Below are 16546 nucleotides of genomic sequence, written 5' to 3' on the forward strand. Positions count from 1 at the left end.
TGGAAAATAAAAAAGGAAATTGAAAAGAAATAGCCAGCAATATTTATTTGAAAATAATTCTTCTTATTAAAACACGAGATAATATTTGCCAATAAATTTAAATACTTAAAAGCATTATAAAACAATGCCTGGCAGTCGTTATCAAAGATGTGAATGTAGCGACATTTCTAGGGAATTTACATTTTGCTTTATGCTACGTCAGTCAATATATCGCCTCTACTATAATTAAGATAATGTACAAAAGACGCTAGCATTTAATGGAAGATTTATTTCCATTTAGGAAAGTAATGAGCAAATTATATTGTACATTTTTATTTTCTCGTATATGAAAAGAAAATATTGTAATAGTCAAAATATTCGAACTCGAGATTTTGACGAATTTCCACGTTTAAAACATTCTTGAGACCGAAAAACACATTTTTGGAATTCTGTCTGTCTCTCTGTTCACAGACAGATAGACAAAAACGCTTTGAGTTCTTCGTATGAAATTTAGTATATGGTATCTATCCCAAATTTGTAGATTTCTGATAAATTGTAAACAAAATCAACTCAGAGGAAGTCTGTAAGTCTGGTTGTCCAAATATGTTAGCTTGATAATTTCAATACATAAAGAATTAGATAAATATAATCTGATACACAAATTTGACATCTAAAGTATAGACAGGTGTCAAGTTTAGAACCAAATCCATCAAGGAATTGAGCGTCTTTCGATTTGTACTTTCACAAGCATGTAAACACGATAACTGAAAAACGCAATGACTTAAATATATGAAATTTGGTATGTGATTTTGTGACTATAATTGTAGCTCTGTGCCTGATTTTGGGTTTAATTGGTCGGAAAAAGGCGTCCGAAATATGCATTCGATTTTCTAGTGTTTGTGCATTAATCGCCTGAGATCACATTCTACTAAAACTGATCAAATTTAATTTCACATCTTTAACTTAATCAACGTGCCAATGACTTATTTCAGGTTAATTTTTATTCATGACTGCGCGGTTTCCCTGTTTGTACATAGTTTTATGAAAGTAAATGCTTGATATTTATATGCTGCAATCACTAAGTGAAAGCAATGAAATGAATAGGCAAGAGACCAATAATACTTGACAAAATGATTTTATCTTCTTGTTTTATAATTCATAAAATTTCCCTTTTTTATTGATTTATTTATTTGGCAACTAGATTCATATCATTTTTTAAAGAATCAATCCCCTTTCACTCCTTTTCAACTTTGCAGTTCTAATCAGCCGCTTAGTCGTAAATACATCATTGAAAACATCGTATGGTAATAACTCGCTATCATCAAATATCCAGATGATAATTGAATTCTTTAGAGATAATTAATATATGTGGAACAATAGGGAATTACCTTTGAAACGATATATAAGAAACCGTATGAATGAGAATCCCTTAGAGTTGTTCCTCAAGTTTGTGTTAGAAATAATTGTTGAACTAAGTAGCGGGGCGGATCTCACAGTATGTGTAATCAACAGGTGAACCGGAGAAGATGATTCTAAAAATAGAAAATGATTTTGTAATTATAATATATATTTTAATTAGCATAAAATCCGAGATATTTTTTTTATTATTAAACATTTCCTAAAGATGACTCTTCCTTTTAATATAAATAAAAGTAATTATGATTATGAATTTATGTATGTTCCACATCTCTATCTAAACAATGAGGCCGATTTCAACCACACATTACACATTTATTTTTTGAGACAAGAAAAAGAATACAGTCAATTTTTCAAAGTGCACAATTTAAATAAATATTAAGTTAGTAAGAAATGAACCGAAATGTTGCTATTTTTCTGCTGTAACTTCGAAGCAAATGACTTCACAAAAAGCCATTTTGTAGCATCTTCAAATTCGAAATTTTACTTTTTCAGTAATACCAGATTCCTTTATGTGCAATCCTTTCTTCAATTGTTATAATTCTTTTGAAATTTGATCCAAAATATCTTGAATTACCGTGACAATAGGATTTTGATCACTCTAACACTATTTTTTTCAAATTTCTGTTTCTTTTTGAAATTTTTATAGGTATAATGTAATTCATTCACGATACCTAAAAGAGCTAAAAGAAAGAACTGGCATACTCTTCATTTTCAAGCCATTGCAAATGATTATGGAATTAGGGTAGTCAATCGTGTTGTATAATAAAAGGATTACGTGCCTAATAGTCATTTATACAAAATCGGTTATTTTTCAAATTATACGTAAAAGTATTTTAATTCCGAGCAATGCTTGGTATAACCACTAGCCGACTATAAAAAATAATTCACCCTTTTCTAAAACATCATTCGATGACAATGTAATATTTTATGTTTATCGACTTTTGTGAACCACAGATGCCATGTGATAAGATTTGAGTTTCGATACCAGAGGGTCTCAAGTTCATGACTCAATTCACTGAAGAACTCCGTTTAATTGAGTATGGTGCACGTTAAATCCGACGGGATCGAATGCCCAGCCGATGATGAGTTTATAGAGAAGGCCGCCAGTTCAAGTGTCACTGTAACTAAACTACCTATTTCTGTTATATTCTAAACTATATAACCGAAATTTCTGAATGACATGGTTATTATAATGATCTTTTTCATATATTATATATTTTGTAAATGATTTACGCAAAAAATAAGTGATTTATTTTCATTTATGTTTTTTAGTTTGAAGGGTGCTTCAAGGCATATTCCAGATTAGAAAATCTAAAGACCCATCTTAGATCCCACACAGGAGAGAAGCCTTATCTGTGCGAATTTCCCGGTTGTACGAAAGCATTTAGTAATGCATCAGACAGAGCAAAACATCAAAACAGAACTCATTCGAATGCTGTGAGTTATGAAAAATTATGAATATTTCCTTTTATTTCTTTCTGTCTAATTAAATTTTAGGTATAAGAATATTTAAATATTAATTATGATATTTAGAATTATATCTCAATTCTTATATCTTATATTTTATTTGAATTATAAAAAAATATTGAAGACATGTCGATATTTTAAAAATGGTATTAATCTGTTAAAAATTTTTTTAAATACTTTCAGTATTTTACTTTATTAATAATTCAGTTAGCAAGATAAAAATTACTCCTTTTATATTGGTGTTTCAATTAATTTATCAAAGTTTTTTTAATCAACTTCCGACCCCTTGGTGGTTGTAAAAAATGCGAAATAAGAGAATTAATTAGTAAAAAATGATAACTAAAAGGAAATTCTTTTTAAAATAAGCGTTAAACAAATTTTATAGAAATCTTAATGCTAAGACGACGTCCTTATGTTTACAAATACTGAATAATCTTGCCCCTGTAACGACGATTCGAGTTTTCGAAGCGTGACTAGTTTCAAGTTGAGGTAGAAATCTTCATTAAGTAATAAATATAATTAAGAGACTAATTACCCTCATTTCTTTTGAAGAAAGTTGCGCTCTTACAGTTAAAAAACACTTGTAAAAATACTTATATGTATATTTATTTATTACTTACTTTTCAAAGATTTGTTTGGTGAAATTTGAAATGATTTTATTTCAGAAACCTTACGTATGTCGAGCCGAAGGTTGCACCAAACGCTACACAGATCCGAGTTCTCTGAGAAAGCACGTTAAAACGGTTCACGGGGCTGAATTTTATGCTAAGAAGAAGCACAAAGGTGAAGATCCAGACGGAAGCTCTCGTCGATCGAAAGAAAACCACAGCCCTCGAGAAAAAGGGAAAAACGAAACATCACAGAATGCTACGGAAGCTTTCAAATCTTCTGCAGAGAGGCCACCCACTGCCGCACTGAATGTGAAGGTATATTTTATTTAAAGTTCATCAGAAGATTTATATTGCCGTTTTAATCTCTTTATATAAGTTTTTTTTTTACCAATGTCATTGTTGTTTTGGCTTCTAACTGCTGTTCATTCTCGGATTCGGAAATCCTCCGTTCTATTGCGCGTGCGTCAGAAGACGTTTATTTCGTCAAAACAGGAGTGAGACGAAAGAGGAAGGGATATGTTTATGTCTAGCAACAGAGTGTATTCAGGTTCTTCGCGAAATTAGGAGGCGTAATAACTGCCCGCTCTTAGCGAAGTATAATCGTCGAAAAGTGCTGGTCTCGGAATCCTGAAACGAACATTAACTTCTGATTTGGCGTGTTTTTTTTTAATGTGAGCGAATAATGAAATCCAGTATAAATAGCAACTAATTTTTATTATATAAGCTTGCATTTTATCCGAACCCTAAAAACAGAATCCGAAAATGTTTATAGAGCCGCGGTGGCCTGGTGGTAAGGTCTCGGCTTCGGAACCGGAGGGCTTTCAGGTTCGTGACCCGATTCCACCGAAGAACCGTCGTGTAAGGGGGTCAGTTGCACGTTAAATCCGTCATGACCAAACGTCCTTCCGCTGGTGTGGTGTGGTGTGGAGAGGGGGGTGCCAGCTCAGGTGTCGTCCTCGTCATCTGACCGCGGTTCAAAATTACGAGGTCCGTCCCAAAATAACCCTAGTGTTGCTTTAAACGGAACGTTAATATAACCTAACCAAACCAAACCAAACCAAACCGAAAATGTTTATGAACGTGCATACGGAAGAGCTGAGTCTTTCTTCTCTTCTTCTATTCAGCATTTTTTTTTTCTTTCTATTTGGCAATGCATTTTTTTTCAATTAGTACATCACCATTTGTTTCAATATAATTTTAATTAATCGTTTTCATTTCAATATTCGTGAATATTATGTTATTATGGGGCCGCAAACTTCAGCATTTTATTTTACTGCCTTTTATGTTGGATTGCACGAAAGGTTTACAACCTGAGGTTTGCTAATTCATATTAGTCTTACTACAGTCGTAAGATATTGCTAATATCTTTAAGCGTAATTTTTATTTTTATTTGGCATTGCATTTCCTCTGAAACGCGGGCCCGGATTTCGTCGTTTTTGGAATCGAATTTTATCATTCTTGAGATCGATTAATTTTCTTTCAAGTAACAATTCAGCAACATTTTTAATATTTCAAACACTTGCATAAATTTATTCAATTAATTATTTCTTTAATAATACTTATTATATTTCTCAATGTCTATTTTGGCAAAATTCATTACTTTATGAAGTACAGCTTTTTTTTCTTTTCTTTCAAGCCTGTGTCATGTCTTTCTTTCCGTTAGTGGATCGCGATTTGTTTCAAACTCATTTTAGTAATTATTATTTGTTTGAATATTCGTGAACATTAGGAATAGCGAAGATCCCAATGCAAAAAAAGAAAATTTTTAATGTAACTGTATATTTACATCTAAAGTATACTACAAATAACATTTTTTTTCCTTAAGCACTCTCCCAATGTGCATTAGATTTTCTTTCACAACTTTCGTTAGTTTATCTGTGACAATCATAACTGAGGTATTGTTAACAGGGTAATAGCCCGACTAGATAGGCACATCTAATATTATTATAGTAATCTAAGCAGAGAAAGAGAAGGGGAAAAAACCACTAATGCTATAGCCAAGTCAATTTTATACTACATAGAAAGCTACATCATTAAAATAAATCAAATCATTCTGAATATGATTATGATATTGATGAAATTTAGTATTAATATAAAGATTCCGTGATGTTTATTAATGTAAATATAATGATTCTAATGCTGATGACTAATGTTAACTCAATGATTCTAATGATATTGTGTTAAGTTAATGATCCTAAAGTGGTTTCAGGGAGATTGTTTCTTAGATTCCATTACATTATCAGAAATGACATATTACCCTGAGAAAATAATAATCATAGTGTTTTTCCAAAAACAACATTATGTGGTTATTGTTTTATACAGAGTAGTGTTAAATTTATTTATTTCTGCTTTCTTTTTATTTTCTGATGCATGAATTAGATAGTGGTGTTACTATCCAGTTAGATTTAAGAGCTGATGTATATTTCTTTATACTACATGATGACTTTTTCTGATTAATTTAACAGATAGATAGTAAAATGTTTCCTTCTGTTAGCGAAAGCTTCATTTTTCTATCTGATTTAGCTCTTATGAAAACAACTTTATGGATTTAGATGTTTGCTAAAATAGTTCATGATTTTATACTTTACAGTGCAGAATCTAATTATATATTTTCCCATTAAAACACCATTAACTTCATAAAGAATTAAATGATGAAAAATTAGAATTTATTTTAGATGCTGCATTTTCTTCTCTGCACTATTGGGCCTCGATGACCTCGAAACAAAGATGGCTTCAACGCTATTAGACCGTGACTTCGAAACTCGATTCCACCAAAGATTTGCTTTGTATATCGACTGAATGAATGATAAAACATCCATGGTGTATTAGATGATCTCACGCTAATGTAATGTGGCTATTTTAAAGGAACTATGTCTGTTCAGATATCGTGATCATCAGCAGTTCTGAGTTTGTAGTTATGAGATCTCCCCTCAGAAGTGTAGTTTGAAAACGTGATTCTTTAATATTTTCTATCAAATAATCTATAGAAGTATTCTATTTAATAAGAAAGTACTTCAAACCAAGGTCTGTGTATAATAACTTCATGCTAAGTGAACTGTTTATTTTTGACCTTTAGGAGCAAGATCAGCAAGGAACAGTCAATGGAACTCCTAATGGTTTATGCTCAGAAAATCTTCAACTGGTGGGGGATGTTCCTATTAGTGACAATTGTGTTTCTACCACAAGTGGATTAGGAGAAGTTTTTGATGGAGATGCTCAGCATTGGGAAATTAATGGTTCCGTTGATGGGGAGGTAAGTTATCACATTATTGACTAATGGAATTTTTAATTTTTGTGAGTTAAAATTTTGCAAGCATGCAGAATTGGTGGCATTCAGATTGACAAGTTGATTCAAAATGTTTGGTATAATTCGAGAAAACTGAGCTTCTTTTTCAATAACTTTTTTTTTATCAACACAGATTTAAAGCTTTTTTTTTCAGAGTGTTTCAAGAATTTATGTTATCTACCATAATCTATAAATGTCTATATCTTTTTAATTTAAACGTTTCTGTATTGGATTATGCAAAATTTCAAACAATTTTCTATCTGGGTTTGTTATTCATTTATTATAATTAATTTTTCAGTTTTGAGCCTGATTTCATTGAATTAAAATAGTTATTGTGATTCAAAGGTTCTCCTTTCTGAATTACAAATGAAATGACAACTGAAAGAAATTATCTTTCTAAAACAAGTTTTTATTCCTCTGTGTTTTGGAATGATCACCAAAAGAATTAGATTTTTACATAAAACAAAACTCTTTATGACTTTCACCCCTGGAGCTTTGATGAAACTTTTTATCTTAGATAAGACTTTCCTCCGAAGCGAAAGTATAAACATTTTTTTTATTTATTTTTCTATCGCATTCTGACACTATAAAACCAATTGATTTTTCTATCTTGTTTGTACAGAATAAACCCAATGCTAAAAATGTTAGATTTATCCAATCTATCCCATTGTCGCATGCAAAAATATAAACATGTTTTTCCTATTTATTTTTCCATCGTTTTTATGCGCTATCAAACCAAGTGGTTATCCCCCTTTTATTAATACCTTCCTTTTACGGTATCAAAGGATTAAATATGTAAATAAATTTATTCTCAAATAAAAAAATAATTAACAAATTTTCTTTTAAATACAAAGGTATCATCTGGCCTCGGTTCAAAATTAGGGTGGGTCCGTCCCAAAATAAACCTAGTGTTGTTTCAAAACGGGAAGTTTATATTGTAATGATTCAGCTTCTTCCTGGGTGACCACTGTGACATTCCTTTTTCCCACACTCGATAATGTACATTCCGGGCCATTCTTCATCAACGAAACTCCCACAGTGTTAAGTGCCTCCAGATTGCCAAATGGAAGACCCTCCTTTTAAGTACGGTCATCTGGCCATTTAGTGCTAATCCAGATAAGGAACCACACGTGCGTTTCCCAGGGAAATAAATCGTGTCTTCGAAAGGCGACAGTGTCAAACACTCCAGATGTCCTGCATTTTTCCCATGGTGGAGGGTGAATCATCAATGGACATTTTCCCACGGGCGACCAGAGACGATTGAGGTTGTTCTGAACGATGATTGGGTAACAGGGAGTCTGAGAGGAAAATAAAAGGTGAGATTTTTCGGAAGAAGACGGAGATCAATTCGTCTCCAGCCATGGAAGGTGACGGATGCTCGGATGACTCCAGCAGTTGCTCGAGTAATCGTAGTAGCAGAAGTAGTCATGATGCGGATAATAACCTTTGCGTACAAATCCAAAACGTTCAGAACAAGATAAATAGGCTTCACGCAGGAATGACACCTGCATCTGCATCTAAGGAGAACAGACCTAATTATGCAAAAATACTCTCTGACATCATGGACCTTGAAGAAGAATTAGATAATTTAGGATACTGCCCCATCAGGAAATGCAACAAACATACCACCGAAATCGAGGATAAGCCTACAAAGATGGATGTGGAAATCGAACAGCCCTTCCAACCCATTGACAAAAGGCACGCGGCGAAAAGAAAAATAACCATTGAAAACCCAGACATAGCCATCTGCAACAAATTCCAGATCCTCGAGAAGGATACTCAGCAACTAAGAAAAGAAATTCCCCCCATACATCTAAAGCTATCAGACGGGTACAACCTGATCTTGCAAGAAATTAATAGAAAATTCCCCAACACAGAAAATACCTACTATAATGGATTCATCAAAATCACTCCCAGCACCGATGCAGACAGATTGGGAATCCTCGAGTACCTGAGCGAAAAGAAGCTAGAATATGTGTTAACGGAAGACCCTACTGAGAGACCCATCAAAATCGTCATCAAAGGGCTGCCTCTCAATCATGACATCACCGATATCAAACAAGAATTGGAAGCTCTAGATTTCAATATTGGTCGCATCTCCCAGCTTAAAAATTATCGGAACAAGACCCTCTATCCCATTTTCCTGGTAGAAGTCAAGAAAACGGGTAATTATAATAACATCTACAATATCAGCCACCTGTCCTACATTAGAATAAAAATTGAAACCTACAGGCGACCAGCGAAAGCAACGATGTGCTACAGATGCGCTGGATTCCATCACAGCGCTAGGAATTGCAGATGCAATCCGCGCTGCATTAAATGTAACGGGGAGCACATGACCATGGAATGCCCACAGAAAGAGAAAATACTAGAGCCTGTATGCATTAACTGCAAAGATACCGGACATCTGGCCTCATGGAAAGGATGCCCTGCCTATCCAACTACAGCCCCAGCACCCAGAAATAGAAGATCCTTTGCAGACGTCCTTAGAAATAGAAATACTACCCCTGAAAAAGTCACTGAAATTGCACAGAATCCACCCGCACCCAGACAGAGACCCCAGCGCCAACAACGGTTACCTGATTCTACCCCAACTTTAGAAGCCCACGACCCTCAAATAAGCATCCCGGAGATGAAGGAACTTTTTGAAGCCTTCAGAGAAATAAGAAACCTACTGAAAGAATTTCCCGGATTACTAACAGTTGCAGCCAAATTAAAAGAAACTAAATCCAAAGATGAAAGAAAGCTGATCCTCCTTAACGCACTTCTCAAGTCCAGACTCACCCGCCCACCTCCCATAAACAGGCTCCTGATTCGTCCTCCACAGACAATAGACTATCCACCACCTGGCTCCGATAACTTCCAAGAAAATGTCAACAACTCCCTTCACCCACACCCCTCCAGCCAATCGTTCCTGATTGGACACCGCCGCACCTACTCCCCTTCTCTCTTCTGCTTCACCGGGTTTCACCCGGCCATGCTTCATTTCTCTCTTGCAACTGGAGAGGACGGTCCTTCGGACCGCTCCGCTCGAAGTCAACAAGTCCACGGCAGTCATGTGAAGCCATGTCTACTTCTTCTACCTTCTAACCATCTACAGGAGATAGCTTCTGTTGGAAGCGGGCTCTCCTTCAACTTCTACCACTCGCGAAGAAGACGGAGAGAAGCTTCGTGTGTACCAGGGAGAGGAGCTTCGTGTGAACCAAGGAGGAGAAGCTTCGTGTGAATCGGACTTCTGCGTAGAATTCCACCCGAAGAAAATTCGGTGGGTTACGAGAGCTACCCCCGGAGTAGCCTAAGACGCCAACAGCCTGTTAGCTGTTCTTGTAAAGTTGTTTCCTTCGAAATGGTTCGAGGAACTATTCTTGTGTAATTTTCGTGTTGTAAATAGCATCATTCATTTAACCTAGATTAGAAAGAGTTGTTTTTATGTAATAAAGCTGTAAATAAAAAAATTTGATCATATCGCTACCTGTTTTTGGATCGAGACTTTACAATATATACATAAATCTTATATACACCCCTCAAAATTCAAGGATTTTTTTGAATGAATTGAAATAGAAACTTTTGCTGTCTTTTTTTTTTTTTTTTAAATTTTTCATGACCAAAACTTTTTTATTTAAGGAATTATTTTTTGATAAATTCATACCATAACTAGAGATCATAAATTCATACCATAACTAGAGATGCTTAATTTCGTAATAACTTCTGTTAAAAGTATTCGGATTTAATAAACGCTCGAATTTAAGAAAATAGCTTATTCACTTCTAAATTAATTTTAGTATGCTTAGAATGAATTATTGCAATTCCATTGGTAGCTTAGGGATATAGAGAAAATAGAGAGATTGCTTAAAATTCAAAATAATCAATTTTTTGTATTCAACTTTTATCCTAGGAGGATGAATATATAAATGCCGTCATGTGTGCTGTTACATCCAGTGGGAATGAAGGAAGTGGATTTTTGAAAGGCAGAAAAGGAGGCTTTCATAAAGCTTTCAAATCCAAAACATCTTGGCTTCCTAAATTGCAATTGCCAAAAGGAAGTAAGTGTTTTTTTTTAAGAAATAGAGACTTCTACTGCTTGCAAATAATTGCAACTATTCAAAGTAGCTTTACGAACTTAAAATTATGAAACATGAATTTTTATACAAGATGGTTAGGAAATTCAAGTATTCCTAAAAATAAATGCAAATTTGTAAATATATGCGATAGAAGGAATTCATAAAAATGACTACAAAGCTGACATTGGCCTCGTGCGAATTTAAACTGTATTCTTTGAAGGGTTTCTTTAGATTTTTTTTCCAAATAGAAACCTAGATAGTCACCTAGATATGGAACTACTGAGTGGTACAATGTTTTACTTTCTTCTCATTATTATAGGATAGACATTCAAATTGTAGATATGTATAAATTTTTTGGGGGGATGCGGTTGATCAGTAAGAAGACGAAAATTCATAACAATATAAATGCAAGACCTACGGACAAAGTATACGAGAAACTCGAAGAGAACACTCGTGCTGATGCGCACTAGGTGCTGCATTCGACAGTAGTAGTAACATTTGTTTAATCGACTAAAAAATTTTTTTTAATGTAACTATGTGCACACAGTTGTTCTGAATAACAAGCAGTTCTTCAATATAAGGTTTGAGGTTCAATATAAATTTCTAAAAATAAAGTTTGAGTTGGAAAAAATGACAGAGGTAGCAAGCTCATTAATATTTTACAGATTCCTTATATCACTTATTCATAGAAAGTTACACTTTTGAAAATTGCACGTGAACTTAATAGATACCATGCATAAGTTTTGATTCCGATTCAGACACAAATTAGTGTTGAATATTTTTTTTAGTCATTTAAGGCTTCTAATGACACGTTTCTGCTGTCATCATCGCAGTTAAATTTGTTTTTCCACTGTACAAGTCGTCTTAACATCTACTACTTGCAAAATCATACCTATTCTTTCTAAATTTAGATAGAATATCGCATTTTTAATATTAGGATGCTATTGATAAATGTTCTAAAAATAAAAATTACGATTTGTTTTCATGGTTTCTCTTGATTTAAGATTTTAAATTATTTTACCAGTTGAAAATGAAGCATATTTCATTACTTTATAAATGGGTTTAACTTTTGCAGTTTTCCAAAGAAGCAGTTGCAAGACAGTAGAACCATCACAGACAAATAACTTATCTAAAACTTCAGATGTTGAAACAAAGAAAACATACACAAATCTCTCACCTTCGAAAACTTTAGGTATAGTATTATTCAGTTTTCACACTTGAATAAATTCTTCTCTTAGAATAGAAAACTTAACCCTCTTTACACTTTTACAGGTTGTGCAACTACTGATCAAACCAAGATCAAGACTGCTGGTTCTAGAAGAAGGCAAAACAGCACAAGTTCAACAAGTACATTTTATGGTAGCATGTCATCAGACGTGAGCATTCAAAGTCAAGACACAAGCAAACGTAATCAAGGTTCCTACACAACTCAAAGTATGCACAGTGCACCATCATCTTGTGATCCTATTTCTCTTTGGGGATCCTGTCGTTCGAGTGAAGTAAGCAGTATTGATGGGTTATCTCCATCAAGTTCCATAAAAATAAAATCTTTGCAACCAGATGGTCTATGTCCTACCAGTATGCCTTCAAATCCGGTCAATAAATGTGATGACAATCAAAACATAGCTCCGCCTGCTCCCATGATAGACCAAAAAGATGCTGTGAATTATTATAATAGTTGCCATAAGGAAATGAAAGCTTCTGAAACCGATCCAAAATTATGTACATCTGAACAACTTGAACCGAATGTAAATGATCGCTTTACACCGATGCAAGGCAACCCACAGTTCCTGCCTCATCGAAATGTATGCAGTAATCAAAATACCGATTGGAATCAAAATAACATATATGAAAAAGATTTACATGCAAGTAAAAATATTTCAGATTCGGTTACATTGGATTGCAACAAAGATTTGATTCTTCCAGATGATGTTGTAAGCTATCTGAACGAAGTATCTCAGCAAGAAGTAGAAAGTAGTAAAAGCTTTTATCCGAACCACAATTCTTTTCAGTCACCCGTTAAAACTGATTGCTGCTCTAATTGCAAAATGGATCCTCAGCAGAATCCACCCCTTCCTAATTCTTATTGCAATCATTTACCAGTTCCCAACACTTTTTACCAGAACTGCACAACGCAACATCACATCAATATGAATTCATCGAATTGCATTAACCACGATGCAAATAGAATAAATTGCAATGATGTACAAAACAATTTTAATCCGAATTCTGTGAACTATCAGTCAAATGGTTGCAAAAATGAATACATTCCTCAATCATGTCACCAAGGGGCTAGTCAACATTTGATCAATCATTGTTCTCAACAAGCCTGGAATACTCAAACTTCTCAGCCTGTAGCAGTCATCCAGAACCAGGTATGTTCAACCCATGGAATGAATACATTTTACTGCAATCAACAACATTACAGCAATCCTCCAGCTTACCAGATTACACCACAGTACAGTTCTAACAATATGCATATGCATTCTCCTGTTGAAAATCGGTGCTCCATGGGTAATTGTATCGATTCTCAAACAATGCATCCTCCACCGGTTTACTGCAACTATCAGCAAGTTCACCAGTTTTCTAATCAGCAAACTGGATACAAATGTTCTCAAATGTGTGATGCATCAAATGGCATTCAACCCCAGTGTCAACAAATTTCACCAAATTATAATATGCACCACCAGCAAGGATCACATCCGCAAAATCCAAATTGCTTTCATCAATACCAACAATGCTTAAATTGTGGCGCTGGACAAAATATACCTCCAAATCACTGTTTTTCAAGCAATACTGCTCCAAGCAGAAATAATAATTCACATTTTATTTCGCCCAGTCATGTTATTCATTGCATGCCACAGCAAAACACTCCTTCTCAACTTGTAGATGGTGCCTCTCTAGAAGGTGTTTTACCTAAAAGTGAAAAGACTGATTTTGAAAAACCAAACTATGTTCCTCCCAAAACAGAAGCAGTAAGTGTTTCGTGCGCTAATAGTGTTCCGAAAGAAAGAACCACGCCAGTGCCTAATCAAAATACTAGTTTTCAAAACACTGTGAGTCATGTTACAGATAATGTTCCCAATGTTTCTCTGAATCCCACTCAATCGTTATTGCCTACATCTAATATGGTTATTAATGATATGAATTCGATTTTATCATCTTTAATGGAAGAAACGAAGTATTTAAAACTTTTACAGTAACTTTATTATATTGTTGTATAGATACATATTTATATAAAAATACAGGAACGAGTTTTATCGTGACGAAATGAACTCAATAGTTCCACTATTTTGGTTTCAATCAAATAATATGTGTATAAAAAAATACAACTGGAAATTCTTCATTGTCTGCATTACTCTTTGTGCTAATTATAAAAATTAGAAATCTCTCTATTTAAGAAGTATGAAATTAGAATTTGAACTTATATCTAAGGAAAGTATTTCCGTATTGGATTTCTTGCATTGAAGTAATCTAAAAAGAAAATACCGATATTAAAGCATTTTTATATTGGTTTATTGAAAATATAAAGGAGTAATCTAAAAAAATAGTATAATTAATGTCAAATTATGATTTATGGTATTGTATATAATTTTTAGTAATTATTATAATATGTTGTATTTTCTGTCTGACGTACATAAAATTTTCTGAGAAACAAAGAAATATGCATAGTTCTTTTTCTTATATTGTGTTTTTATAAATACAACTGTGTAAAAATATATTTGAATTTTAAAACAAGATAGCGATGTAAAAGATAACGATGTTTCAAAAAATGAAAACTTACTCTAATTGAAACCTTTATACTTCTGTGGGGACTTAAATCGAAGTATGAAATATATGTATTATATATTTTAGTAATTTGCTTCACAAATTTATAAGAAATATGTAAATAGAAATATACATTTGTATTTGTATACCATGTATTTAACAATTACATTCCCATATACATACTTTTACGAACATGTGATGCTTTGAATGTCTGAAAGACACTATTTTATAATTGGTACTTTACATAGTCTGATCAGCAATATTTTTAATAGCTATGTTTTATAGAAATTTCACTTTGACTGTGATACGATGTTATATCCTAGACTAGAATTGAATTTAAATTTTTTACCAATTGTTCTATTGCGATTTGTTAATCTTTCTACCGTTTTTTTAAAAGAAATTGTCATTTTGAGCAAACATAAATATTGTTAAGAAATCGAAAAATACTTCTAAAGTGTTTTTTTCCCTGTTTAATCGACATCTGTTTCTTTAAAATAAATTTCTTTTAACGAGTGCTTGTTTGAATGATTGTTATTTCATTGTAAGTTGGAAAACATTCCAGGATTAAATGTAATGTGTCAGTTTTTACATACTTATCAATGTGAAGCGAAATGTAAACAGTATAATTTTAAAAGTAAAAAAATAATTCTTGATTTTTCGTTGTAAAATTCAAGAACAAAAAAAAAAAAAAAAAAAAAAAAAAAAAAATCTGAAGCTGCAAAAGTTGACGTTTCTGAGTTTGTTACAATCCACACAATGAAAACGAATAATTGCAGGTAACCCTTCGGCTATATTGTTGGCGTAAATGCTATTGTTTTCCGTTAAGTTGCATACATACTTTAGAAAAAATTTTAAAAAACCAGAAATATGAAAACAAACTATTAACAATTATTTAGAGAATAAAATTTCTTTTAAATAAATTGATATCAAATAATAAATTCCTGCTCTGATAATGTCATTGCCATCCAATCACATTTCAAAATTTCGAAGTCTTTACCAAAATAGTCCTCATGACACTTTGCAGTTTAGTTATATTAACGTCCCGTTTTTAAAGCAACACTAGGACTACTTTGAGACGGACCTCGTAATTTTGAACCGCGGTCAGATGAGGAGAACTGCACCTGAGCTCGTACTCCTTCTCCAAACTCCAGACCACACCAGCGGGAGGACGTTTGGCCCCTCCACGGATTTAGCGTGCACCAAGACTGAAACCCTCCGGTTCCGAAGCCGAAACCTTACCACCAGGCCACCGCGGCCCCATGATACTTCGGAACGGAACGTTAATGCAACTAAACTAATCTTCAGAGAATAGTTAAAAGGTGAACGAAGCAGTTTTATATACTTACGAATTAATGAAATTAAGAGATAATGCCACTAGTAGCAAAGCTACTATTTGGTCGTTTTTAAGGCACTTTTTTTTGTACACTCAATGGCATATCGATTGGTGGGGGCAAATGGATATTGATGCCTCCTTATGGAGCGCTATCGGAATAAAACATTATGCACTTATCACAATTTTTGAAATGAAGTATCATGAAGGGATGCAAAAATAATGCTTTGCCTCGAGCCTCATTTATATTTACTAAACCACCGATAAAGACAGGGGGCGAGAACATTATATTACGCACGGCGTGCATGCTACCCTAGCTACGAGACTGAGTATACGTGATCGTACTGATCCTTTACAAATATCTATTATTTTACAAATTTCTCAGAATCCTGACCAATTTCTTTTCGGAGCCATTGGATTCCCACTCGCGTGTCTAATGAAGTCCTAGAGACGTTTCCAAGTCAAAAGATTCTGCCGGTGCATATTTTAGATGCCGAAGACATCGCAATCCTTATTAAAATTTGTTGTTAAAACTGGGGCAGACAGCAAATGTTTCATTCTTCTAATTAAAGAATTTAGACAAGGCAGAACCACCACAGCCGTTAAAGATTCGAAGATATATTTT

General features: G+C 33.7%; 1 protein-coding gene across 1 annotated transcript in view; it reads left to right on the top strand.

Moving 5' to 3' along the window:
• Nucleotides 1-14991, top strand: part of LOC129960796 (zinc finger protein GLI3-like) — a 121078-nt gene extending 106087 nt beyond the window's left edge. Inside the window, exons 10-15 of the mRNA XM_056074444.1 lie at nucleotides 2671-2835; nucleotides 3531-3791; nucleotides 6553-6729; nucleotides 10658-10805; nucleotides 11899-12015; nucleotides 12096-14991. Of these exons, the coding sequence (XP_055930419.1) occupies nucleotides 2671-2835; nucleotides 3531-3791; nucleotides 6553-6729; nucleotides 10658-10805; nucleotides 11899-12015; nucleotides 12096-14026 (2799 nt within the window). The 3' untranslated portion in view covers nucleotides 14027-14991. The remainder of the gene's footprint in view (nucleotides 1-2670; nucleotides 2836-3530; nucleotides 3792-6552; nucleotides 6730-10657; nucleotides 10806-11898; nucleotides 12016-12095) is intronic.
• Nucleotides 14992-16546: the final 1555 nt, after the last annotated feature.

The sequence above is a fragment of the Argiope bruennichi genome, chromosome X2 (assembly GCF_947563725.1).
Source record: "Argiope bruennichi chromosome X2, qqArgBrue1.1, whole genome shotgun sequence".
NCBI classification, from domain to species: Eukaryota; Metazoa; Arthropoda; class Arachnida; order Araneae; family Araneidae; genus Argiope; species Argiope bruennichi.